The sequence below is a fragment of the Dermacentor variabilis genome, chromosome 7 (assembly GCF_050947875.1).
Source record: "Dermacentor variabilis isolate Ectoservices chromosome 7, ASM5094787v1, whole genome shotgun sequence".
NCBI classification, from domain to species: Eukaryota; Metazoa; Arthropoda; class Arachnida; order Ixodida; family Ixodidae; genus Dermacentor; species Dermacentor variabilis.
Window position 1 is genome coordinate 65,907,663 of NC_134574.1, and position 27,416 is coordinate 65,935,078.

At 46.0% G+C, this 27,416-nt stretch overlaps 1 protein-coding gene across 1 annotated transcript in view; it reads right to left on the minus strand.

The window, feature by feature from the left end:
- LOC142586821 (uncharacterized) overlaps window positions 1–11,901 on the minus strand; it is a 45,282-nt gene extending 33,381 nt beyond the window's left edge. The window contains exons 1-3 of the mRNA XM_075697686.1: window positions 11,814–11,901; window positions 6,430–6,673; window positions 3,261–3,412 (exon numbers count right to left, since the gene is read on the minus strand). Of these exons, the coding sequence (XP_075553801.1) occupies window positions 3,261–3,412; window positions 6,430–6,561 (284 nt within the window). The 5' untranslated portion in view covers window positions 6,562–6,673; window positions 11,814–11,901. The remainder of the gene's footprint in view (window positions 1–3,260; window positions 3,413–6,429; window positions 6,674–11,813) is intronic.
- Window positions 11,902–27,416: the final 15,515 nt, after the last annotated feature.

Genomic DNA, 27,416 nt, shown 5'->3' on the forward strand with positions numbered 1-27,416 from the left:
TCGATAGCATGCTCGGCTTATACCAAGTACGGTGGCGCTACTGTCAACGTACCCTGATAGGGAAGCGTGGCATAGGGGTGCCGCTGCAATAGACGCACAATAAATAATGCGCTTCGACTATGCAATTAGGTGAAGCATTTGTATTGGTTCAATGCTAAACGCAGTACCGTTGAGAGCCATAGGGAGATGGGTGCTGCTGCATTTCTTCATTCATCTTTTAAGCAAATATTTTGCCGCATGCAATTCCTGGTGAAAAGAATTAGACGGAGGCGTACAGCTTCCAATCTCTCAAGTTCGGCCGCATTTATTCATGCCTACATCTAAACCCTTTCTTCGTTCCTTGCCATTTTCTCGTCTTAGCATAAGATGGGCACAGCACCATTTTTAGTGTGTTAGCATTTCTCAAGTATTTCACGCGCTTTTCGGCAGTTATGTTGCTATCTATGTACGGTTCTGGCTATCCGTTTTCGGCCTATCTGGGTCGTTACATAGTCAGTGGCCGAATGGGTAGCACATAGGTCTGCTGTGCTGAGGTAACAAGGCTTGAAATCAAGCATAGGGCCAACTCGTTTCACTGAGCATGTGGAAATGTGCACATATGCGTCGCTCTTCAACGAACCTCTTTTAGGCCAAGATGGGTCGCTATAGACGCGTAAATGGCTACGTACTGGTGTAGAAAGAAACTCTTTGAAGCCGACATGAAGTATTATGTATGTGCCACTCTGTCTGTGGTGGTTTCCACTGAACCTCTTGGATGACAACTTGGGTCGCTGGTTATTTGACCATAGGGTAGGCGCCGTGCTTATCGTATCGGATGCCACACGCGGTCATATGAGCGGTGTGAGTAGATGGTACAGCGTGTGCAGTAACAAATGCGAGAGGGAAGTCCAGTTCCTGTATGACGAGTTTCTCAACGCTCGCACACACCAGAGTGATGCATTTCGGAGTCCTTGTGCTGGCTTCGCGGTGGCAGCTATATATGGCCCCGAGTGTTCTCAGGCGCGAAAGTGGGGTCCCGCCGCAGTACATGCCTCATGTATAACTCATTTTGGCGGTGCCAATGCACATTGTTGCTATGCTGATTCGATGCCAACGTATTACGGCCGGCAGTCATCTTAGGAAGAGCGGAGTTTCAGTTTCTTTATTGAAGAGATGCGAAACAATGCGATAGCTGTCTTGTCTACCCAAGTGGCACTGAAGCATGCGATCTCAGGTGACTTTTAATGAAAAGCCGTATTTGCCTCTTCCCCCCCCCCTTTTCGAGTACCGGGCCATGGGTGTGGCTGTGTTGCTAATGATACAACTGAGGGCAGCTAGGTTTACGACACTGGGTATATGTCGGGTACTGGCTGCTCTCTTGCACTGTTGCTGTCTAGGGTATAAGATGGACCGATATAAAATATAGCTCAAATCGAGGGGACCCCACGCGGCAGACTAAAGCACCGATGTGAGCTCAAGTAGGTTTGTCACGTCATCACTGTCGTTGTTTCGCCGTCAGTTCAGCGCCTGCATTCCCAGCGTCGTCGACACGTTTCGTCGACATTCCTTCATTACCAGGCCACCGTGAGTTTACCGTCGTTCCTACGGTGCCGTCGTCACTTGATCACAGTTTTCCCACCATCGTCATGTTGTGGCATTATTTCCTTGTCGCCATTCGTGCATCACATGGCGTTTTCTTACGCCATTGTAATGGTCTTCGCCTCGCCGAGCAGTCGTCATTCCGCCGTAATTATTCAGTCGTATTTATGCAGCTCTCCTCCTTCCAACAACGTCAAGCCACGATCCTGAAGCCGTCATGGAGCCAACGCCATTCTTCTGTCGTCGTCACTGTCTTCTACAAACAATCGTCATTTCCCCGTTGACACAATACCATGGTTGGGACGCCTTCATCCTTACCTTATCTTCGCACCATTATCATGTTGTCGTGAGACCGTCGTAATCAAACGGTCCTCGGCATGCCGTAATCGTCATACATCGGTTGCCAGTCCGTCATGGCTCCATCATAATCATTCCGTCATCGTCCTTAGACAATTGACATATGATTACCGTCATACCGTCGTCACGATATTACTCCAATACCGTCGGAATCACTGCAAATAATTGTGTCCAACTTGACCACACACTCTGGCTTCTGTCATTTCGCATAAGTACCAGAAGCCCGTTACCTACCAGGGGCTTGAAGTAAAGAATAAGTCGGTAATTGAGATGTAGACATGAAGTCGACAGCATGACCAAATCATTTTCAGTAGTGGATAAAAGCCTGAATAACAAGCAAGCAAGGAAGCAGCCCCCTATGCGACCAAAGCGTGGTTTGAGCGTCGAGGCGAAGGTTGCCTGAAAGAAAGGCAGCGAGTACTACAAAAATATATTGGCCTTGCTACGAACCATGGCGCAGAAAGCGAATAGTTTGCCTCGGAAACGATAAAGGGAGCAACGACGAGCGGCGGCCGTGAACAACAGGAATGTGACATACGCTGAAGTTAGAAGTGCTGCGCAGAACGACGAAGTTTGGTGGGCATGAGCACCGAGAAGCGTGAAGAACATTACATTATTACGCAAGAATCGCTGAAGGAAAGGATCGACGCATCTCAGCTTTGAAGTGTTCCCTCCACAGTGTCAGTGGCTTGTCCGAGGCACTTGCGTCATTCCTGCAGCACGTTCCCGCCATGAGCCCCCCCCCCCCCCCGCCTTCAATTAGGTTAACATATTTGCTTTACATTTGTGCTATCAAGAAAAGCTCCGCTTATCACTGGCTGTCATGTTAACATGGGATCCACCACTTTTATTTTCAGCAAGTCAAAATAAATATTAGATACCGGGTGTACTTGATAAATTTATTTATTTACCCTCAGGGCCCAATGGACATTACAGAGGGGGTGGGTATATGGGTGCTGGTGAGTACATGGGTAACTGTTGGGTGTGACTACCCTGAACTTTACAGTGGCTTTTGAGGGAAGCCGTATTGGAGGGCTCCGGAATACTTTCGACCACCTGGGGCTGTTTAACGTGAATCCAATGCACGACAAACTTCCATTTTGGCATTCCGCTTCCATTTCATTCCGCTTCCGCACCTCGTGCTTGAAGTCGTGACTAGGATCACACGACCTCATTATCAGTAGTGCAGCAACGCCAGTGCGAATGCGCAAACGTTGCGGTGGCCCGAAATAAACTCACGACGGGTACATCGGAGGTGATAGTTGCTTCAATACCACTATGTTTGCTTTTGTATTTATTGCTTTTACTGTATTCACGGTACGTACGTTCGGTGGTCAATCGGGCTCTTCAGGTACCAGGAGTAGGTGCCCTCTTTCTTAGTTTCGTCGATACTCGTCAACGAAGCGGTCATGCATCGGTAAGCTGGATCAGAGCTGGATGTATATGCTGCAGCCATGTACGGTACGGAAGCCACCATCTGCATGAAGGTAGTTGTCCGTCAAATTTTCAAGATACAAGAGCATTTTCTGGTATGCTTATTTCGTTAACTCTAGCAAGAGACATACGATGAAGCCCGTTGACGCCGTGCCACTTCCTTCGTCTGCGTAGCCGTCTTAATCAGTTACATTTTTTTTTATGTTCCTTGCGCTATTACGTATCAAAAGCCGAATTCAGGAAGCTTTTTCTTCATATTGGCTGTTAGCCATTGAACAGCCACCTGCTCTAATAAGTCCTGTGTCACAATTGGCTGCGACCTATTCCTACGAGCATTCTAGCTGACGATATTTTTGTAATTACGAGCCTAATTTTCGATATGTACACATAAAATTTATGAGAAAAAAAAAGAATGACTTTTTGCGCTAACCTTACATGCATCTATTAGTAAGTACCACTTCCAGGTCGCATACCAGGCATGACGGCGCATGTTCAGAGCGAGCTGAAGTTGTCCCGATGCGCTGTACAGTTATCAGTCCGAAACGTTACTGTATATAAAAAACCATGTAGTCAAACTTTTGCGCAGTGTTGCCCCATGAGTCAAGCTTCTTGATGGAAGTGTTCATGCTATTTCTGCGTAAGGCAAGCTTATTGATGCTGACTTCTCAAACAAGTTTAGATAAGAAACGAGTGCGTAGTTTTTCGGACGCGAAGTCAACGCCATGGTGACACGCCACAATACAAATAAAAAACTACTAACAGCAGGGTGTACAATACAAGGTACTTAGGCATCGAATAGACGGGAGCTTACATTGAAATTCCATTTCTAGAAGGATTTGAATGAACTATTATACGACTGAGAGCCGCTACATGAGGCAGATGGATTGCTGCGACGAGGCTCTGGAGCCTTTACCGAGTATTCCAAGTGGGCCCTTTCCTGTAGATTTTATTCCTTTCATATATGCTTTAATATATTGACATAGGTTAATATATTAGATTGACTTATTGCTCTAACGGTCATATTCTTAAAAGTTCTTTATCTCTGCACTTTTTGCCATGAATATCATTTTGTGCAATGCGCCAATGGCTTCATTAAATTCGCTTATCTAGGGGTAAAATACCTCGAAAAGAAAACATTCAACTTGCCGAAATCGTTCTAAATGCCTTAAGATATAGTGTTGAGCTCATTCAAATAATTCAGGATCAGTACGGCTTTTATAAGTGGGAGGTCAGATTCTGTATTCCTCGATCGCCGAATAAAGAAAACCACGAAGTAAGCGGTCATCAGCTTATAGCTCTGCAGCGCACCACAACACATTGCATCCACGTTTGTAATTGCGCTAGCTGAGGCCTTCCATTAAACACACTCGTATAGTGATGTCGGCAGATGAGTGAGCAGTTTTAATTTTATTATACTGAATATTTCTTCCACAGCGCCGTTCCATACCACTTCACGCCATCTCGGCTTTTTGCGTAAAGTACAGTTGTTGATAGACCACCCCCTCAGATGAAGTGCACGCATTGTAAGAGTCTCCAGCAAGTCGTGCCTTTGAATGCGTAAAAAAGCGTTTATGGCAAGATTTTAAATTTGCTTAAATAAAGCAAATTGACTCGTCAAGCCGGCCCTGCGAAAGTATGTCCAACGAAGCTGTTCAAAACCACCACTACAACTGGTGACGGCGGGACGCGGGGGGGGGGGGGGGGGGTGGCGCAATGCTTTACTGCTTTAGAGTAATGGCAGTAACAGTAATTTAGTGTAGCGGGATTAATGGTCATGTTGAAAGCATGCCGCCGCTGGTCCTACTGGAGTTCTTTTTTCAGTCTGCCGCTCCTAGTATTCACGCTTTTGCCCCCCCCCCCTAGAGTCATAACTTTGCGTTGCCTACCCATAGCGGTGCTGCAGCAATGAAATCAGTTGCTGGGGTGGTGTTCTTTTATATACGAAAGGCTAGAAACGTAACTCCCCACGTCGCAAGCTGCCGTCGCCGCAGCAGCTTGCGCAACAGTAATCATCACTGGGAAACGTGTGCGCAGAGAGCTACTGGCTTCGAATTGTTATCAGGTGCGCCTTGTCAATTATGGGGTTCGGATGCTTGTTTGCACTGATTCTTTATGAAGCGAATGATGTTCTATGCGCGGTTCCAGATAATTAATGCGCGGTTAGCTTCACTTTGGCAAGAGCTTGAAGCCTGCTTGACCTCCGCCGCCGGTCCGCCTGGTATTGCACAACCTTCTGGATCGGCCCACATTTTTCCCCACGGACATCGACACTAAAAATGCCGACCAACGAGAAGCTAACAGCTTCTCTGTAAAGGACAGCTCAACAGCGGTTGACGTTAAATCTTGAGCACGTTGGTGTACTATGTGGTTTGTTTAGACTGTGCTACTTGTGGTATCAGCACCACCTCCGCGATTGCCCCGTAGTTTTCTTTGAGTAAACCACACTTCCGGTTCCGGTTGGAGGTGCGCACCATTTAAATGAGCACATGTGGGTTTTCTTTCAGCATTCATTGCGCTAATTAGGCACTATTACGGTCAGAACCACAGACCGCACAACAATAAATTCAGCTGTAGTCACCGAAGAAGTCAAGAATACTGGAGCTGTGGCTACACGCATCGTCTGCACCAAAAAGATGTCTTTATTTATATATAATGGCTTCAAGAACAGCCACAGTGCATTTCTTGAAGCGCACCGGGCTAAGTTGTGGTTTGTACTCATCCTGTGCATTTTCCCGCGTGTACGCAGTGCAGAATTCCTTTTTCTTTCTGTTCGTTTTCCTAGTCTTCGATAGCAAAACGGATGTTCGTTTGTGTGACCAGCCTCTGTTTCGTCACCATGATTTCTCTGTTTCTCTCTCCTAGCAGGGTGAAGAGAAAGACGCTGCATTATTTAGAGCCTGCCTAGCCGAGAACGCAAAACGAACGTTGTAAGGCACTCAGGAATGTTACTAAATCATTCATAGAGTATGGGGCTTGCACGATTTATTTTGTCGTGACGGTAGTGCCTGGACGTCTGGAATGTGTTGACATGCGTCTCGAGAAGTGTGGCAGTAAGCTTACCTTTATTACTCTGTAGGCGTCGACGGGAACATGGGTGCTTTTGGTTTTTTTCCAAAAATGGCAGTTGGCCATTTCAGCAACTAGCAAGCACAGGCAGATCTTCGGTAAAACCTTGCTGACGAGCATCGACATGATTTCAAGCGTGCGTAGTACTGTGCAGGTGTGTCGGTGCCACCTTGTTTACTGGCCAGAGTGTGACCGGCGTGTTTCAGCCACAGGACGTCACGGACCGCTCGCTCCTTTCCTGAAAGGTTAATAAGAGTACTTAAAAAACGCTGATTTAACAACGTCAAACAGGAAACTGTCAGTGGAATGGTGATGCGTGAAGTCATCACAGGCACAACATTCACCGGAAGCGAACAAGGCGCGTTTTTATGTGGTTATTTGTCATTTTCGGTTTCCGGCATGCAGAACCCAAAAGTGCCAAGAAGAAAAGTCTCCTTGCTGCACGTGGCTCGGCACATAAAGTACAGAAGGGGAACAGAAACAAACATGATGTATGTATGGTATAAAGGTTATAAACAGGAATGAAGTTCCTCAGAAAGGCGGGCCTTTCTGAGGCACCTTATCCCCGTTTATAACCTTTATACCACAGTGTGCTATTCCATCTGTCAGCCCCTTTTTTATTTTGGATGATGTATATAGAACACTTTAACATGCGGTTTTATCCATAACACATGCGAATGCATCACATAGCTAACGCATCATCAACATTTTGAATGCATCATCAATGCCTAATTCTATGCATATAAAGCAAGTTCATGAAGAGAAGTGAAGTAAAGATGATGTCTGGTGTACATTTTGACATTACGTTTTATGCACCAATCCTACGAATGCATCACCTAGCATCAAATAACTATGCAGCAACAGTCTACGACACTATGAAACATAAATACCTAATACAGTTAAAATGTGGCCAATGCTCATTCTTTGTTCATAATTTAGAAAAATATAATGCGTTCCAATTACAGCAGAACCCATTTCACGAAGGCACTGTCGACAGTAATGCAATTAGCATCGAAGCAATGCAGTGGCACAACGTAGCAGCCACTGCGATTTTACTTTCTCTCTCACGTGCAACACATTTCAGCAAAATCCGCACAGTGGTTATCTCAGCAAAGCGTTTATGCGTTTTACACGTGTTTTAATAGGCCGCATGGAGGCTGGGCCCGAGCTAAATCTCCCTCTTATGCCCGGGCAGGGTTCCCGAAATCCACTTTCTTCGGCCGTGTACGAAACCGGAGAAATGCCTCATGCTTGAGGCGTCTGCTGCAGCCGGGTTGCTTTCTCACGTTTTCCTGTGGGCGTGCTGCACCATCTAGCAGTGCTGCCCCATCTAGCAGTGCTGCCCCATCTAGCAGTGCTGCACCATCTAGCAGTGCTGCACCACCTAGCGGTGCTGCACCATCTAGCAGTGCAGTCCACGGAAAAACTAGGATGTGCGTTGCGCGCAAAGGTTGGCAACTGCAGTTGCAATCTTTGACTTTGGGACCCTCGTCTGTATATGGTATCTTACCAATGCATTGTATTTAAAGAATAAAAAACTGAAACTGTTCCCTCGCGGGACGCATAGGTAGCGGCATATATACAGCGATGCAGGTTGGCGTGGCGGAGGTCCATCGAAGAGCGGCATATCTCTAGTGCAATTGTGGCGCAGCTCTCTAAACCATTCAGCCGCTGTGCTTAAGGAACCCCTGTTACGTTCGTTGGGCAGCGGTTAGTCGGAAATATTTTAAAGGGTCTTTTTTTTTGTTGGAGAGCTCGGAGAACAGTTAGCAATCCAGATAGCCACAGAGCTAAAGTGGGATGATGTAGCCCATAATCCTAATTACAATAAAACACACATGCAGAACAAATCCGCTGTAAAGGTTTGGTGACCTGTAACAGTGGTGTCACACAAATTTTGAACACTTTCACGAGTGTCGATTCTTATAAAGCAAACTTGTGCTCTACAAATTGATTGTAAACAATTACATAAATGGAACGACGATTGCGATAGTTTCGTAATTGAAAATTTCGTTCACTCTGTAAGGCTCAGTTACGTTCAATTACTTTTTATTAACCAATTACTTATAGCAAGTTACTTTATTCATAAAATAAACAAGCAGGAAATGTATTTTAAGCACTTAAAAATGGAGAGATTGAAAACGCTCCTAGAAATCAGGTGAGGATAAGAACAAGTATCTCAGTTACCTCCTTTCCACAATTAGCCTCCTGCGGCTACGCCCTGGTCACCGGAGGATAGCCGGCTAGCCGATTGGCACACGTGTCTTGGAAGCGCTTTTACTCGGCCTTCATAGGCGGCTCATGCTGGAACTTCTACTTAGAGAAGTCAGACTTCTGATATGAAGAGCAGCGCATGCCCGTTAGACTTACATATTTCTTACTGTAGGATGCAACTTATTTTGCAAATTTTACACATGAACAGTATGTGTAAGGCTCAATAATATGCAACTTTCATAAATGCTATACCTATTTTGAAGTGTTTTCTAGGAACGGGAGCAACGGCAGGTGTCCGTTACCGTTCCTAGTTTAATTCTAAAGCTCTGACGCGTGAAGGGCGCCGGTGCTCAAGTTGTACCAGTAGTCGGCCCACGAACTAAAACGGGCTTCTATAGGTCGACAAGCATAATAAATTTGGATGCTGATGCCAAAACTTCAACAGTGAAGTATTTTTCAGTCTTTATTAGGTGATTTATGCCTCCCGTACCATCAACAACAAAGCGCTACGCTTTATGGAGGCCCCAGACGCGGCATTGAGAAACCACTACCTTCTGTTCAAGGCGTTCTTGCCTTACAACACCGTTCATCCCTGCAGCTCCCATGTTGAGCGAGTTTTCAATGTCACTGCCATCACTAGAAAACGAGAGCAGCTAACCAACGAAAATTGTGAAAATAATTGTTAGTGACGATGAACAACATCAGAATGGCAGCTATGGATGCGCAAAAAGAGCAAGACCAACTCGTTGCATTTATTGTGAGAATTGTAGTCGCCGTTCATGTTCTTCATCGCATATATTGATGATCATGGCCAGCGTCATTCGCTTCTGCGCGCCGCACTGCTCAATAAAGCAGCCGACGTACAACTGCTGCATCGCAAGTGGTGGAGGCTGCTCTCGATCCATTGGTCCTCGGCGACTTCGAGTTTATCCTGAGCTTTGTTAAGGTGGCCGCTTACTGCGACTTTCCACCGCCACGCCCCAGGAAGTGGCACCATGAGCTTCCGGCGTCACCCTCTTGGCCCAACCGGCCGCTCCCCCATGGACCGTCAGCACTCGACAGCGCAACCCAACCATGGTGGCTGGCCTTCGTGGTGACGGTGGTAAAGACTGACTGGACAACAATGGCCGTGTGAGTGAGTTTAACCACTGGGATAATTTTAACAAGCTTTGACGCGTCCCCTTCGCCTTCACTGACGTTGCCAACACTTGGCTTCTTATCCAGACAGCACGTTGCCCGAACGGGTGACGTTCCCACACCAGCTGAGGCAGATTTTCGGCACGACAAATATACACTACGAGATGACCAGGAAAATCTTCGTGAACGCATGCAATTTCCCCTGGAATCTTAGAGTTCTTATATCGAAGGCATCCTCGTCCTTCGTGTCCGTGTTGACACCACCTTAAGGGAATCATTCCTAAATGGTATTTCCCACCATGAGTGAATCGCATCGTTGTCGCCGTGTTGACGGTACCATGAGGGAATCCATCCTGAAGTGTTCGTCCCATCCTAAAGGGTATTTGGCACGTTCCGTTCAGCCCACTGGCGATTAAGCATCTGAGAATCTGACGATTTCATCGGGACTTGGAAACATCTGGAGGCACTGCACGGCAGGCCAAACGTTTACTTCCTAACGCATCTGACATGTCCGTCCTCGGATATGTACCTGCGTATGCTAATTTGGGCTCTCATAACCGAAGATCTCCAAGCGCAGGGCCTGTTCGGTCCTTCCATTATTCAACCTCAATCTTGGGTTCTTGGCCTGCGCGACAACATCCGAACGGAGCCGTCCACGGTAAGCTGCACTGCGAGCTGTGCCCCTCCAACACCGTCGGCCTCGTATACCCAGGTTGTTGCTCTGCAAGCAGCCTTCGTTCAGACAACGCCTCCTGCCCCTGCTCACAACCAGCTGGCGTCGTGGCACGCCGTGCCCCTGGATTTCACACTACCTGGCGTTCGCTCAGCCTAATTTCTCATTGCGGCATTCGCGGGCATATATCTCGGTTTTCTCGAAAACGCGTCCACGGTGAATGGCATGGCTAGGTTGTTGATGAAAGCGACCCGTTGCTTCCTCTGAGTCAGCAGTAGCGCCGGCCTGCAGCATGCTCCTTTGCCTCCCAATTCTATTGTTGCAATCTATTGTTGATATTTAGAAAGTTAATTACCGCAAGTTCGCTAATTACGGCCGCAATTGCGGTAATCTCTCTGCATCTAGAGGCTGATAATCCGTACACTCGAATGGTGGACATAACTTTACCGAGATTTCTACCGTCCAATATTTCAAAAATTTGGTGCAGCTAAATAGGGACACCCTGTATAGGTAATAATATTATTACTATTATTATTGTTATTATTCAAACGCACAGATAACAAATACAGTTCTAGACCGTGTGATTATTTATTATTCTTATATTAAATAGTCACGTCTGCTAGTACCGCCGCATGGCAAACAGGAATTCTACAATATTTCCAACTTCACTGAACTACGTAATTAAGAAAACAAGATGAAACTGAGAGTCGTCTCACCGGCCAATTGTCATACATTTTGTTTTGCGATAGTTTTGATAAAACGACAGGTGTAGCCGTTGTCTGTGACCAAACTCCCTCCCTACACAGCCATGTATTGACAGGAGGCGGGGATTCTGTAACCTACACAGCTGCACTGTGATCTAACTAATTATGACTAGCAAACAAAACTCGGCGTAAGGACAGAGGTGTTTTAGCGGCTAATTTTAGTATAATGCGTTTCGGGGCATTATTTTTTTTTTTGCAAAACTAGAGTTATGGTCGCATTCTGTAACCATACTCCCCCCGCAGACATCCATATATTGACAGCAGACGGTGAATTCTGTAGCGTTTACAACTTCACTGTTACCCAGCTAATCAATACAAGGAAATGAAACTCGCGTCATGACAGAGCCGTCGTAGCGGGCAGTTTAAGTATAATTCTTTTCAAGATTGCTTAGATCAGATTAAGTGCTACAGAGCCTTCACGAGAAACGGGAGACGGAGACTACGACACGGACGGACATCGGCCACAGCCGAAGCGTAGCTATATACAGCTTCGCTGCAAAATGATCAACGCCATAGTTTCGTGGGCGAAGTAATAGCAACAGGAAACGGTCATCGGAGCAAATGGAATAAGCATATTTAAGGTAACATACCTGTGTGAAAAGAAGGCAGTGCAGGGTCGTTTATAAGTTGCTGCTGCCCCGCCCACTGAAGAAAGAACGCGCTGCCGGCGCCTTTAAACCCGAAAGTGCAGGCGTCACACGGCTGCGCAGCTCGGAACTTGGAAGATCGTTCGTGACGTCACCAAGGTGAGCGTCATGCCCATTTTCTGTCGGCAGCATTCCGACATACAGTGCGACGAGCGAGCCGAGATAACAATCCACCGGTGATACAAGTGGTGTTTTTTTTTTTCACAAATGATTTGAATTGTGCGCGTGCACTATAGCAGTCGAAGGTGTGGCATCATGAACTTAGCAAAACGCATCTGCGCGGAACCCTCGCTCAAGACCGAACCACCAAGGCAGACGAGACGCTGCGTGGAAAGAAGACGGGCGAGCATCGTGTATACGTGGCCGCTGCCTCGCCCACTGCGCGATCGGCGAGACCACAAGGCGCACGAAACTGTCAGCCTTCGGCGCAACTGCACTTTGTCCCCATGGCAGATCGCCTACAATGTAAAGCCCTTGCGGCCCCGCTCAGCCGCATCATACGCTGCTGCCGCCACAGAAGAGCGGCTCCCCTTCGGCGCACACCCGTTGCCTTGTGCGCTCGACATCGAGCCACTATTCAAGGTTCAGCCATAGAGTAACATAGTCAACGACAAGAATGGACACTCCAGTCATTTCGCAGCTGAGCTATGAAGCTTCGCCGATTCCGCTAGGTGGCAGAGCACATCAATAAAAATGCGGCCGTGGCTGCGGCTGCGGCTAGCAGCTTGATAGGCGGCACGACCACTGGGCACGACCCAACACGTGCAAAACCTAGTCAGGCCGCGGCGCGGAGCTCTTTCTGTAAAATGCACCTGAGGATCGTTCTTGGGCTCTTCTGCCAGCATCCGCTTCATCGCCGTTTCATGGTAAGGCCACAGCAAGTTCTTTTGTGCGTTGTTAGCGACTTATTCTCTCCGCATTTCGTTATGTCACTGTTAGCCGCATGAGCGAGTGACGGCGGCCTTGCAGCCATGAACAGCTGCTGCCCATTTACTAGGCTGATTTTCATTTCGCATTCTTTTTTTTTATGCGCTGCAATGAGCGGTGATGCTAGCGATAACAGCGACTCAGCAGCGTCCGAGCTGCGAGCCACGTTCGACACAATGACGAAGTTAGAAAATAAAATGGTTCGTAAACAATTGCGGCCTATGAACACAGGCCTTTCAGGGCAGAGATTTATGTTACGCGCAGCGACTGCTGAAAAAGTATGCTGCTCTACTTTTGCAAAAGAAGTGTATCTTTCTAAAGCGGTACACGTGCAATAGTTGCAGCATGGCAATAATGCGCGCTCTCTCAATCTCTGTAGCATGCTATGTGCGCTCGAGCATAGTTGGCTGTTCCGCGTTGGACTGAATATACGTGTTTTCATGTTTTAATTATGTATGGAGTCGTTACCGTAGAAAGTTCCTCGTTTCTTAGCATTTTTAACAGTGCTTCCTTAAGCGAAAAATGCGCATTACATGAAGGAACGCAGCATCTCCATTATAAAGCTTTGCAATGCGAAGTGTGGCAAGTCAGTTGTTTCAATCTTATCTGTCTGGGCCAACGAAGTGCGTTGCAACGGACAAATAGCCCTCTTCCTATAGGGAAATTAAATTAGGCATGCAACAGGTAGCGTTTTGAGCCCACTTTCGATTATTATCTATGTAAACAATATTGCTTAAATTGAGAGTGATGCATCCATTGTACTATGAGCTGGTGATATGTGCCTGTTCGTTAGGATCATGGCCAGAGACAATCCATTATAGAGATCTTACAGCATCCTTTGGAATTTCTCGGGTTGGTCTCATAATAAGGCTTTAACAATTATTAGCTCCAAATCAAAGCTATATAATTAAAGGCGAGAGGCAGCCAGTCCTATTTAAATCAAGAATTGTTTTTGGATGGTGCGCCCGTGGAAACTTCGACCAAATACAAAGTACTAGGCGTTAGGCTTTCAGAAACTATGAACTGACCATGTCACACTGAACTATTTATGAAATCACTGTACTCTTCCGCAGGTGTATTCTCCAGTTGCCGCTATTTTCTTTCCGGAGAAAAAAAAACTGGAGCTATAATATGCGCTGTCTGGATCGCATCTGAAATATCTTGCGCTTGTGGGCTACCACCACGAAACGTAATCTTCATGCACTTCTTCAACTTCAAAAATCAGGATTTAGACATGTGGCCAATGTACAGCCACGTCCACGTCTGTGTAGAGCGCGCGAGCAGACGGCCTTGCTCTGCAGGGCGACACCATGCGGCAGTAGCGGGACCTGACGCACTGCGCCCAGGAGCATGCGCGGCCTAATATACATGCAGACCTGCATTGCACGAGCGGTAACGTTGAAGAGGGTCGTTGTTTAACCGAATATGCGCGCTTCCTCAGGGCGCTCTCGGTATCTCCATGCCAAAAGATTATGCGTTTCAGCTCATTATACGCGCCCGACTCTCGCAACAAACTATGCGCGCTTTCTGGCCGTTCCGATTAGGCGGTGATACTAAAGAATGATAACGCCTACAACGGCGTAAAAAGAAAATCGAGGCGTTAATTTTTAATGCCGTCTTCTGCCTGCCCTTGACGCTTATAGATAATGTGTTATTTTGTATTTTGGCTCAACATTATTTATTACAGGACGTGGTGTGTTCAGCCATTGCCGAAGAAAAGCTTCAGCAAGGGGGAACCTCAGGAAGGAGGCAAAGTTTCGATCACAAGGCCCCTTGTGGAAACGTTGTCCGTAGGCCTCGATTTTCTTCAAGGCGAATCGTACCCCAGCTATGTAGACACTGCCAGCTTGTGCCATCGTTTTCTCAGACGTGATAGCCATGGTAGTACTTGTTCGTGCAGGATTTCTGCAGCGAAGCACCATGCCCCTCACATCGCGCAAACATGTTGTGAGAAAGCCAGCCGAGCGGATCCTGTGAAACGCTAATCGCAGTTAAGCAAGGCTGTCCAGAGTGCGGGCCAACCCCACTCCGTGGTCCAGACGCAGACGCAGCGTTGCTGCTGCGTGTGCAGCGCACGCTGCGTCTCAACGCCAGAAGTGCCCAGACGCGGCGTGGCGGGAACGGAAGGCCGACGCGAAGTAACCACGCCGACTGAACACTGCGGCGGAAAAACGCGAGGCGGACGCACGTCGTGCTCGCCATGAGCATGCCGCAGTACGGAAACGTGATGCCGAAGCAAGGCGACGACACCGACCAGGCCCTGTAGCTCCATCCGACGCTGCTTTCGGGCAATCGCGTTCTTTCTGTCGCGCCGTGTGTCGGCGCACGTCATACCACGCGTGATTACTTAGCCAGTCTGTTTACTGCAACACATACAGTCTATACGGCTACGAGCCTTACTTCGTGTAATATCCTCAAATATTGCTATCGCCTTCATTGTGTCGTCCTGACAGCAAAACTGTAATCAATAAAAAAATGACTCAATAAAGTTATCCACTAGCCGGATTCGAGCAACGTACCTCTAGCAAAGAAGCCGGAGAAAGTGACCATTACGCGACTGCCGCTTCCTCCCCATAACGGCATGTCGAATATTCGGACTGTAGTTTTGACGTGTTAGATCCTTAATTTTATTTAAAATATTCACCACGCCATCGTACGTCAAAATGTAGGCCGGGCTCGAATGTAGCTCAATAAAAGAAACGAATACGACGCTCGTCCTACTCCCGTCACCCGAGCAATGAAGCGCTAATGTGCAGTGCCACCGCCCCTACCTCACCCCGAATTCGCCGAGTCATGGTCTTCAAGTGGAGGTTCAATCGCCTTCCAATTTTTTGTTGAATTTTCACTCGTTTCAGTCAGGATTCGTAGAATGTAACTGCATGCTGATATCGCTATTAGCGCTCACTCATACGTTTATGAATAACTGACGCAAAGTTCTGTTTAGGTGTTTCGAAATGGAGGAACAGCTCTTTATAGGAACAGCGGACAAGCATGTGTCTTAAATTTCGGCAACATACGTATGAGCAGAGGTAGACAAAATTTATTTGCGCTTCTGAAGGCTCTCTTTTCGCAAGCGCCATTACAGTGATTGACCAATATATGCCAATATTTCTTGAAGAGCTTCTTGCGCTCACACTGGTGTAGATATCCGACTGCGAATTATCCGAATACCCACTCCCACAATACATCTACTGAGGGCAGGTAGTGATCGCGGATCCGGATCATCAGAGCGAAATATTCAGAAGAATAAGAATGGGCTGGGGTGCGTTTGGCAGGCATTCTCAGATCATGAACAGCACATTGCCATTATCCCTCAAAGGAAAAGGGCATAACCGCTGTTTCTTACCAGTACTCACCTACGGGGCAGAAACCTGGAGGCTTACGAAGAGGGTTCTACTTAAATTGAGGACGACGCAACAAGCTATGGAAAGACGAATGATGGGTGTAACGTTAAGGGATAAGAAAAGATGAGATTCGGTAAGGGAACAAACGCGAGTTATTGACATCTTCGTGGAAATCAAGAAAAAGAAATGGGCATGGCCACGACATGTAATAAGGAGGGAAGACAACCGATGGTCATTAAGGGTTACGGACTGGATTTCAAGAGAAGGGAAGCGTAGAAGGGGACGGCAGAAAGTTAGGTGGTCGGAGGAGATTAAGAAGTTTGCAAGGACAACATGGCCGCAATCAGCCCATGACCGAGGTAGTTGGAGGAGTATGGCAGAGGCCTTTGCCCTGCAGTGGGTGTAGCCAGTATGATGATGATGATGAAATATAAGCCTACTAGGATTTATGTAATCCTTCTCTTGCATACCAGCTGTTGCACTAAAACTTTGCCGAAACACCGTGTACTTCCCAGCATTCATGACGCATGTGACGCTGTCTTTAGCGGACTGTGGGATATAACGCCTGTGGTACAACATATTCCTAATAGATAGGCGATGATCTGTGGAGGCTTATTATTCAGCTTCAGCAACATTCCACTTAACAGCAATCATTCATCATCATCATCAGTCTATTTTCTGTTCACTGTAGGACGAAGGCCTCTCCCTGCGATCTCCAATCACTACTGTCCTGCGCCCACTGATTCCAACTAGCGCTAGCGAATTTGTTAATTTTTTCACCCTACGTATTCTTCTGCCGTCCTCGACTGCGCTTCACTTAGCTTGGCACCCATTTCATGACCCTAATTGTCCACCGGTTATTTAACCTACTCATTACATAGCCGATGCAGCTCCATTATTTTTCCTTAATGTCAATTACAAGACCGCTTATTACCGCCTATACTCTCTGATGATCCACAGCGCTCTCTTACTGTGTCTTAACGTTACGCCTAGCATGGTTCGTTCGATCGCTCTTTACGCGGTCCTTAACTTGTTCTCAAGCTTCTTTGTCAACCTGCAAGTTCTGCCCCATATGTCGTCATCGATAGAATGCATTGATTGTAGACCTTTCTTTTCAGTGATAATGCTAAGCTTCCAGTCAGGATCTGACAATGTCTGCCGTATGCGCTCCAGCCCATTTTTATTCTTCTCGTCATTTTCTTCTCCTAATCCGCGTCCCCTCTGAGCAATTGACCTTTCTTAAGCGTACCCCTCCAAAGACTCCAAAGGCTGACTGGCGATCCTGAACTCTTGTTGCCTAGCACGGCTATTGACCTTTGTACCTGCGGATTACTCTTCAACCCCCACTGTTACGCTCTTCCTGTTAAGGTCCTCAATCATTTGTTGTAACTCATCTCCAGTGTTGCTGCACAGGGTAATGTCATCTGCAAATAGATGGTTGCTGAGATATTTGCCGTTGATACTCACTCCTAAGGTTTCCCAGTTTAATAGATTGAATAGCTTGAATACTTTTTCCAAGCACGCAGTGAGTAGCATTGGAGAGATTGTGTCTACTTGTCTGACCCCTTTCTTTATATAGATCTTCCTACTTTTCTTGTTGAGAATTGAGCTAGCTGTGGAATTTCTGTAGTTTCTTCCAAGATATTTGCGCAAGCGTCCCGTACTCTATGAATGCCTAATGCCTCTATAACTGCTGGTATCTCTACTAAATCAAATGCCTTTTCTTAATCTATAAAAGCCATATGGACATGCTGATTGTACTCTGCAGATTTCTCGATTACCTGATTGATTGAGTACATGGATGTAATCCATTGCAGAGTATCCCTTCCTGAAAGCAACCTGATCTCTTGGTTGACTGCGGTCTCGTGTTGCCCCTATAATTTTGGATAAGATCTGGGTAAATATTTTATATAATACTGGAAGTGAGCTAATGCGCCTATTGTTTTTCAATTCTTTAACGGCTCCCTTTTGATGGATTAGTATAGTGTTGGCATTTTTCATTTCTCTGGCACCCTTGAAGTCGATAGACAATTCGTGTAAAAGGCAGCCAGTCTTTCAAGCATTATGTCTCCATCATCTTTGAATAAATCGAGTGTTATTTCATCCTCTCCTGCCGGCTTTTCCCGTTTCATTTCTTGCAAGACCCTTCTGACTTCATCGCTACTTATAGAAGAAACTTCTATAACCTGTTCATTACTGCTTCGAATGGAGGTATCGTGGCTGCTGTCGGTACCATACAGGTCATTATAGAATTCTTCAGCTGCTTTTACTTTCTTCGAGATTGCTCGTGATACTTCCCTGCTTGAAGAGTGAACGCCCTACGGTAAACAAGAAGCAGTGAACATTTAGTAATGCACTTACCTCTGATTTACAAGAAACGAGGTATTCACCGCAGTCGCAAATGCAATTCAAGAATCAATATTCTTGTCTTCGGTACGGGTAGAGGTAGCAATTGCACTCATCAAAATTTTCAGTGGTTTAACTATGAATAGCGAGAGCTAGCTCCCGCCTTTCTGTGCTACTACAACAACGCGATAGGTGCGAACGAGACACGGACAAAGGCCAGAACCAACATCTTTGCATACATAGTTTGGGAAGCTTCAATACCAGTCTCTGCCTGAAACGCAATAGGTCATTGCCCACAGCAAGTGGGGCAAATGCGAAGGAGGAAGTTGTGCAACTCGGCATTACTGGACAGTAAGAGGTTTGTCTTTTCTGATCTCTTTTTTAGTGAGCTCCGAGCCACTTGCTAGGTCATTGAACTTAATAGAAATATCTGCGCACGCAGCATTTCGACAGGCACCCCGCGGAATCTTTGCGCTATGTACGACGTAAAGTGAAACATAATGAGGTTTTAGGAATATAAACAGAGCTGATGCAACCTCTCTCAAACGATATCGCGACGTGACGCAAAAGCCCATTGCAACGTCAACTGGTTGTCTTGTGCGTGAGCTACTCTTTCGATACAGCAAGTGTGTTTATTTACGCTTGGAAACAAATGTTATATGATGACTATCACGTCCCAGCCGGAGAATTTCTGTGCAAAACGACCGCAGTGTAACTGCGGGGACGAAATTAGATTCTTCTGTGCCCATTTCCTGTATCAACAATCAACGGTGCCCGGCATCCCGGAAAGTGCATAGTACCCCACATACCTAGATGCAGTTCTTTTTTAAATCCTGTCTTCCGTAAAAGTCCACAAAATAGTGCTGATAATCAGCCGAGACTCGGGCCCATGCGCTGCCATAAGGAATCAACTGCAGCTATCGAGCTTAGTATCATAGGGTTCCTTTAGTAGAACCATATGTAAATACTTCGGTGCGATTTCTTCAACGAGAACCCGTTGCACGAGGTAGGCACTTAATTATTTCGGAAAATATATTTGGGTACCTTACAGCATAGGGTAAATAATTCAATTCTTTATGCATGTATTGACAAATATTGAGAATTAAGTATCGCGGATTACAAGTGCAACACGTTTCCAGAATGGATCGTTAACATCCCTGAACCCAGCAATCTTCCCCCCAAATATCTCAATTCTGTGCGCTGCTTTCTTGATTACTCGGCAGGATGAGCGCGTGGCGAACTATAATTTTTTTGATAGAACTGATAAAAGTAATATTGTTACATGGATAACTATGCTGTTTCAATGTATATAAACTGCACGGCACCGCACTTTTAGCACATAGATGGTGTTGCTCTTAACAAAATATCTATGTGTCAAGCGTGTATATGAAATCGTATGACGCGCAAGCAATAACTCACAAAATCAATCTTTTTATTTGTCAATAATTCTAAGTTTCAACATTGACTTTATCAATTGCAAATTACCTGGTGGCCTGGCGTCCTGTCCCGTTGCCGTTTCTACATTCTTCTGAGCCCCAACAAAGACGCACTTGGATAGTGAGCTACTTTCCTACACACACAGTACCTTTTAGAGGCAGCTATTATTGCCACCCTCTCACTTTCGAACTCGAAAAACAATTTCAGAACGCTTAAGGTTCGCCTTTGAGAGTGGAGCGCGTTAGCATTCAAAGATTTCGGACTGCTCCTCACGCTTCCAGGCAACTACAGCTTACATAACCGGACCGTTTACCGGGAAATGCTGGCGGTGAACGCTATACCCCCAGACTAGGACGAAACTTTATTTGCAGAAAGGACTTCGTTTCCCCTAAAACGCAGTAACGCCGTGTGGTCGGGCCCCTATTCCAAGGCACCGCTGGCCCTCGCCATCCTTTCTGCCCTCCGGACCAGCCTGAGCTGTTTCCCGAAGGTGGAACTTGATAGCAATGCCTCCCACGTCACTCTCCTGTTATTCTCTTCTTGCTCTTCGGTGTGAGCCGTACATTTCCATGCGATGTGGTAGAGTGTCGGTGTGCTCCCGCTCCGCGGGCATATATGCTTGCAAGCTTTCGGGTAGTCCAATGTGTGGAGGTTTATATACATGTCTGTTTGGAGCCTGCGTAACGTCACTGAGTCCACAGCTCAGAGGTTCCTATTCGGCGCTGGGTAGAGCCTTCTCAATTCCCTGTAGTATTGCAAGATTGCTTTATAACTTGGATCGATGGGTGGCGTGTGGCAATTAGTGAAGCCTCGCGCCGCCTCATCTACATGGAGGCTCTCAGTAACACCCTTTGTGTCCTGGGGCCCATGTTATTGTTTGGGTAAACCTGGCGTTGAGTTCTCTTATAATTCGGTTAGTATCGTGTCTGCTTTCGCGCCGATTTGTCCCTCTGTTAGTTCCTACATGCGGTCTGAGAATCTGTGGTTATTGTCATTGGAGTATTGCGCTCTATGCCTTCTCTTATAGCTAAGGCGACGGATGCCGCTTCGGCTTCTATAAAGGCTGCTCGGGAAACCGAAGCACATGCCGTGATTTTACATACTGAAATAATTTTGCGCCAAAAAACAACACACACAAGAAAGACAACGACACCACGGGTGTGTGTGTTGTTTTTCTGGCGCAAAATCATTTCAGTATGCAAGATCACCAACTAGCGCAGCAGTTAACTCTTCTAACGTGATTTTACCTTTACGGTTTATGGCAACTGACACCATATTATTTGCGTTGGCCCGATATCATGAAGCATCCGTGAATCTTGCAGTGTCCAAGTACTTTGTCGTATTGTCTATGTATTGTGCTCTAGCCTTTCTCCTTCCTGCGAGTAATATCGGGTCATGTTTTGTGGTATTGGTGATACCCCATACAAATTTGTAATATGGCAGGGTAGACCCTTGGCGTTTTGGTATACTTGTATGCATTCTCCAAAGCCGAATCTTTGATGGAGAGCTATGCGGGCTGTCGTTTGCGCCAATCGACTCCCCTGCGCTAACAGTTGGGCCTCACCCAGCTCATGAAATGCATTATGGAGGGCGAGGGCTAGAACCTTCTCATTTGAAGTGTAGCGGGGCAGCCTCAGGTCTGTCTTATGTGCATCCTTATTACTTAATCAGCCATTTCTTCTTCCCCATTCATGGTATCGTAACGTAGGGCATACATTAGTCCGCTAATGACCAGGCCTTTCACCAGTCTGAGGGTGTCTTGTTCCCCCCAGATTGGGTGAGGGCACAAACGCGTGGTAATGACGTCTTAGTTGAAATCAAGAAAAAGAAATGGGGGCATGGGCAGGGCGTTTAATAAGGAGGGAAGATAACCGATGGTCATTAAGGGTTGTGGACTGGGTTCCAATAGAAGGGAAGCGTAGCAGGGGTGGAAGAAAGTTAGGTTTGGAAGAAGAAGAGAAAAAAGTTTGGAGGGACAACATGGCCACAATTAGCACATGACCGGGGTAGTTGGAGAAGTGTGGGAGAGACCTTTGCCCTGCAGTTGGCATAACCAGGCTAATGATGATGATGATGATGTTTCCCCATCCCTGTCTGATTATGAGCCACACGGGCTATCATCCGGTAAATTTGTTGGGTTGTTTTCCTGATCGGTTTAAAGTGTGGAGACATCTGACATTCGATTGCACCCACATCCCCAACACTCTTATTATTGACCTCTCATGAATAATTGTCCCTTCCAGCATGATCTCGAGTTTGAGTCTCGGATCAATTCTTTGTTTGTTCGTTTTTTGTAGGGCGAATGAGTTCTGATTTCTCCGCCGAGCACTGGAGTCCTCTTTGTTGGGTATAGTTTTCTATTATATTGGCTGCCCCTTGAAGCTTCTCCTTCTCTCCCAAGTTGCCCTTGGTTATCCATATCGTTATAGCATCCATGTATAGGGAATGTTGATGTCGGTAATTTTGTTGGAGTTCTTTAGCTAGTCCAATCATGGCTTCTTTGAACGGGCATGACACCGCAACGACAGTGGTAACAAAAATCGCTTTCTTGAGGCAGGTTTTTCGTCCTGTGGTTCGCATTGGGGGTCGCTTCGGTTGAGCTTCCGCGGCAGCCACAGGTTTCTGGCTTATCACCAAAGCGAACCCACCCAGAAGGTACCTATGGCCCCGAAGAATTCTTCGCAGGTCACTTCACACAAGTCGTTCCTTGCCGCAGTCCGGTTTTTCGTCTGGAAACATCGAGCAACTATGTGCGAGGGACAGCCGCATCGACTACATAGTGCACCACCCGACTGGGGCGAGTTGGGGCACGCCACCGCCATGACCGTGGACACAGAAATCCCCTTGACGCAGGTTTTCGTCCTGTGGTCAGTATTGTCGCTTCGGCTGAGTTTCCACCACAGCCACACGTTTCTGGCTTATCACCAAAGCGCACGTGTATTGATGCTACCCATGGCCCTGAACGATTCTTCGAAAGTCAGCTCACACAACGTTCGTTGCCACAGTCCGGTTTTTCCTCCGGTAACATCGAGGAACTATGTGCGAGGGGCAGCCGCATCGACTACATATTGCACCACCGGACTGGGGCGAGTTGGGGCACGCCACCGCAACGACAGTGGTCATGAAAATCGCCTTCTTGACGCAGGTCCGTTGGCTTCCGAACGCGGCTTGTGTCCCCTCTGGAAACTGCTGTTTTCTGGCAGTGTAGTGCCCCCCTTGTGTTATTGGAACTGGTTGTGGGCTATTGTGTGGAATGTTATCTCTATACATCAATGCTAAAACAATTATTCTGCCCCTATTGCTCTCGGCAGATGTAGAATTAAACCCAGGACCAAATGACGTTTCACCGCCGTCCAATAAAACTATTGCAAAGGCCATAACTCGCGTAGAGACATCCCGAAGCTCTGTTATGTGCGAACTTTCTTTAATCCGAGAATCACAAAATAACATTGACCATCAAGAAATTGCTCAAGCTTTTGACAGTGTAGAACATGTCGTTTTAATAAAAGCACTTAAGAATGCAGGCTTACCAAGGAATTTTATAGCGCCGATGTATGCATTCTTAAGCGGCACAAAATTTTACTGCTCTCACTACGGATTTTCATGTTTAAAGTATAATAAAGTTAGAAGCCTCCCCCAAGCTTAGGTCCTATCACCAGTGATGTTTAATCTCTTATTCGGCTCTGTCCTACCTGAACAGGAAGTGCAGATCCGTGTTTACGCCAATGACGTCGCAAATTTTTCTGCATCATTGGAAACACGAACGCTCTACCAAGTGACACAATGCGATATGAGTAACCTTGAAAAGTGGCTTAATGTCAGCAAAGGTTCGATCCTTGTTTTTACCGAAACCATCCCTGTAAACATTTCGCTGCTGTACCGACATGAGGTTATCCAACCAGTGGAGTCACTTAAATATTTGGGAGTTGCGTACAACCACCAAACGAACTGTAGCCCACACATAGAACGCATTGCATCCACGGAGCACGTGGAGCAGACAAGCTCTGTAGAAAACAGTCGCCACGGAATGCGCAGGGATGTCCTTGTAATGAATTATTGCATGCTTGTTTACCAACGAGTGAGTTCGGCTGCATTTTGTTCTTGGGCAGACCTGCTTAATGAATTCAGCTTCGTGTCATTTTAGAACCAGACGCATTGCGTTTGTGTCTTTGTTTCCCTCAGTTTCTGGCGATTAATATCTTATATTAAGAAACGCGCGTGCATTCTGTACTCTTTGGGTTTCACATCCTATCAGTGCAAACCAATTCCAAAGATATGCGCATCCCCACAGTGGTGATCTTATTACGCTTTCACAAATAAATCGGACTCAATTCTTTATAATCAGTGCCCTCTCTTTTACGGTGCCATAAAGTTGTTTTTGTACAAACACTATCAGAAACTTTTACAAGTTCACCTTTGCACGATAGACGTGTTAAGCACCTGTGCCCCAACAGCTACGACTGAATTCGATGATATATTCTCCAAATAATATTAAACATTTGCCCTATGAATTCGTAAATGCTCATTTAGAAGATCATCTTGCACAACCAGAAATAAAACTGTGAAAGCGACTGATGCTTCCAACTGTAAAGAGAAGGCAGGTTTGGACGTTGTATGGGAGTCTCTTAATCGCTCCTTTTAATCCGGCTATCTCCTTCACACCTACTTTTCAGGCTGACATATTTGCAATTCTTATACCTCTACATAAGTTTCATCTTTGCCAGCACGCGTAATTTTCACAGATTGTCTCCCTGCTTATATTTCCCTAACTTCTATTATATAAAACGCTTTGCAAGCATTAATTTTTTTCGTCGCAAGATACCTGCGCCTCGTATGTTTGATGGAGGTAGGTGCCGGGACACAAAGGGCTAATACTAAATGAATCTGCTGATGATCTCTAAGTCGTATACCCGGTAGTCCCTCTTTTACCATTATCTCATTTTGTAACAGCGGTGCGATTGAGAAAAATTGCCATTGAGGATAACTTTGACAAATGCACCATGTCCGCCGCTATTTTTTTTCCTGGAAGAATAGATGATGCTTCACTGAAAGGCTGAAGTGTCGGTTATCAGACTTCGTTGTCAAGTCCCTTACTAACCATTTACCGTCACACGTCTGGTCTGGCAAAATAACCATTATGTCATTGTTGCAATGAAAGTGTATCTCTAGAACATTTCGTTTTAGCATTTCGACGTTTTAAGGTTCCAGGAAAAAGATTATTGCAGCAACAACTATGCAAATTTCACTTCACATTGAATCGATCGCTTCTGTCTTTCAGTGATGCCGAGCTGTATTTTAGCCAAAGGAACATTTATTATTTACTTCGCAATTTTCTGGATCAGACGAAGAGAATCCAATGCTAAAATTTTCCGTTTTAGTTTTCTTTTGAAGATGTAATTTTGTGCACTGCATAATGTAGCTACAATACAGTTAAAAGCTATATGACAGAAATTTAAGTCACAAAATTTCAAGTCACAGGTTTTTATTGTTATCTTATTCCTCAAAACTATTATTTTTCGTTTAGCTTGCACCGCCCGATTCATGGCCGATAATTTGGGACCCTCATCAACAATACATAACAGATAAATTAGAGCGCATTCTGCGAATGGCGGTTAGGTTTATTTTTTCTGATTATGACAAAACGCACTCAGTAACCTCCATGCTCACCATGGCTGGTCTCACTACGGTGGCTGTGCGCAGGAAAATCGCACGTGGTATGTTTTTATATCAACTCTATCACAATAAGCTAAACCTCAATTCCAGTTTGTATTTGAAGCCTCCAGGAAGGGTTTCACCACGAACGAACCACAATTACGCTATAATGCCTTATGCTCTAAGAGTTGATGTCTTTAAGCACTTTTTCATTCTCAAGACAATTGTTGAGTGGAATAACTTGAATTCTGGCGTGTTTCCGAGCAATAACATGGCTGTCTCTTTTGAAGAAAACTTGACTGCGTTCTTTGCGTGAACTTTGTGCTCTGTATTCCCACCCTGTAAGAGCCCAGCAGGGCTCACAGTATTGGAAATAATAAAATAACAAATAATAATACCGCACAGTTGGTTAAGTCAGGTCATTAGGGAACAATAGTAACTACTATACACCGCTTTTCACTCGTAGTACTGTAGTGCGAGGCGCAGTTCCACCGGGTCAAGCACGTCATGTCTTGCGACTAACACGTTTTAATGAATAATGAAACCCGCTTTCTCAAGATGGTGCCCTATGACGGCTGAAAGACGTGTTCGTCGCCCAAATCTGCAACGCATGTCTTGTCGTATGGTCTTATTTTGCCTTGCTGGCTTACGAAGGCTTCGCATACACTGAAGCTCATAGTACGAGGGATCTGCATAACAATTTCTTTTAATCTGTAACTCGCCTACACATCCTCGGCTGGGCATTCCAGTGCTCCTCAACCTACAGATGAAACATGGAAAGCTATATTTTGCAGAGGTTGTACCGAGCTGATAGTAGAAGCAATGTTTGAACTCTGCACTACGAAGCAATACAGTGGACGAGGACATGAAAAACCTTCACTGTTTATGCTTCTCCCGTCGTTGCCAATAAACAATTCATAGTCTTTATAGCTTGTGTTCTAGTGTCCTAGTGCATGACGTTCATGTCCGTACTATTGTTCGCAATGCATTGTTCTAGCCTGTCAAAACTAACTGGCCAAACACGACATATCATGAAGGGATCGTGACGTAAGTGGCGCTAATGCCCATGGGTTAAAGTGTGGTGATCCGTGCTCAGGCAGGCCGGTTTTTGGGGTTCAGGTTACCCATCATTCCGCGGTCATAATGAATAATAATTGCTGACGTGGGCGCTCACGGTTCGACACAACCTGGACCGTCATAGGCTAGCCTCAAGTTTGTCTTGATGGCATCATGCCGAAGGATGACGTGAATTGCACAAGCGAAGCATGGGTCAGCGATACGATAGTTTGATAAGCTAGTAGACTCTAGGCGCAGAACTATGAGGCAGCGCTGAGAGCAGCTCTTCCCCTTCCCAATCAGTTTCTTTCTCTGGGGGCGCTGGATGGAGTATTCTGTATAGTTTTGTGCATAACAACGCGCATTGGCGGGTTATGCACTGCAACTTGTATCGTTCTAGCAAGGATCCTGCTACAGTGAAAAGACAAGCCTACTGACAACTCGCAACTCTATTTTGCAATCCCACGATATTTGTGACAGGTGCCACAGGCCTAGAAACAAAAAAATGATATATTTTTAAAACCGACACAATAAAAATACTTCGTTTGAGCTATCATTATTGTCAGAAAATATGTCTATGGCCACAATAGAGCGCCAGAAATGAAGCAGCTGTTACTATTTCATACCAATGACAGTAATAGTGAATTCTATATGTGACTGCAGGATATAGAAGGCAATAACAACTAAGAGGAGCACGTTACCATTGTAGGAAACGAAGCAGTGTGCTGATTCACGACACGTAGCTGAAACATATTTGATAACGTACCCCAGTTTACAATGTCTG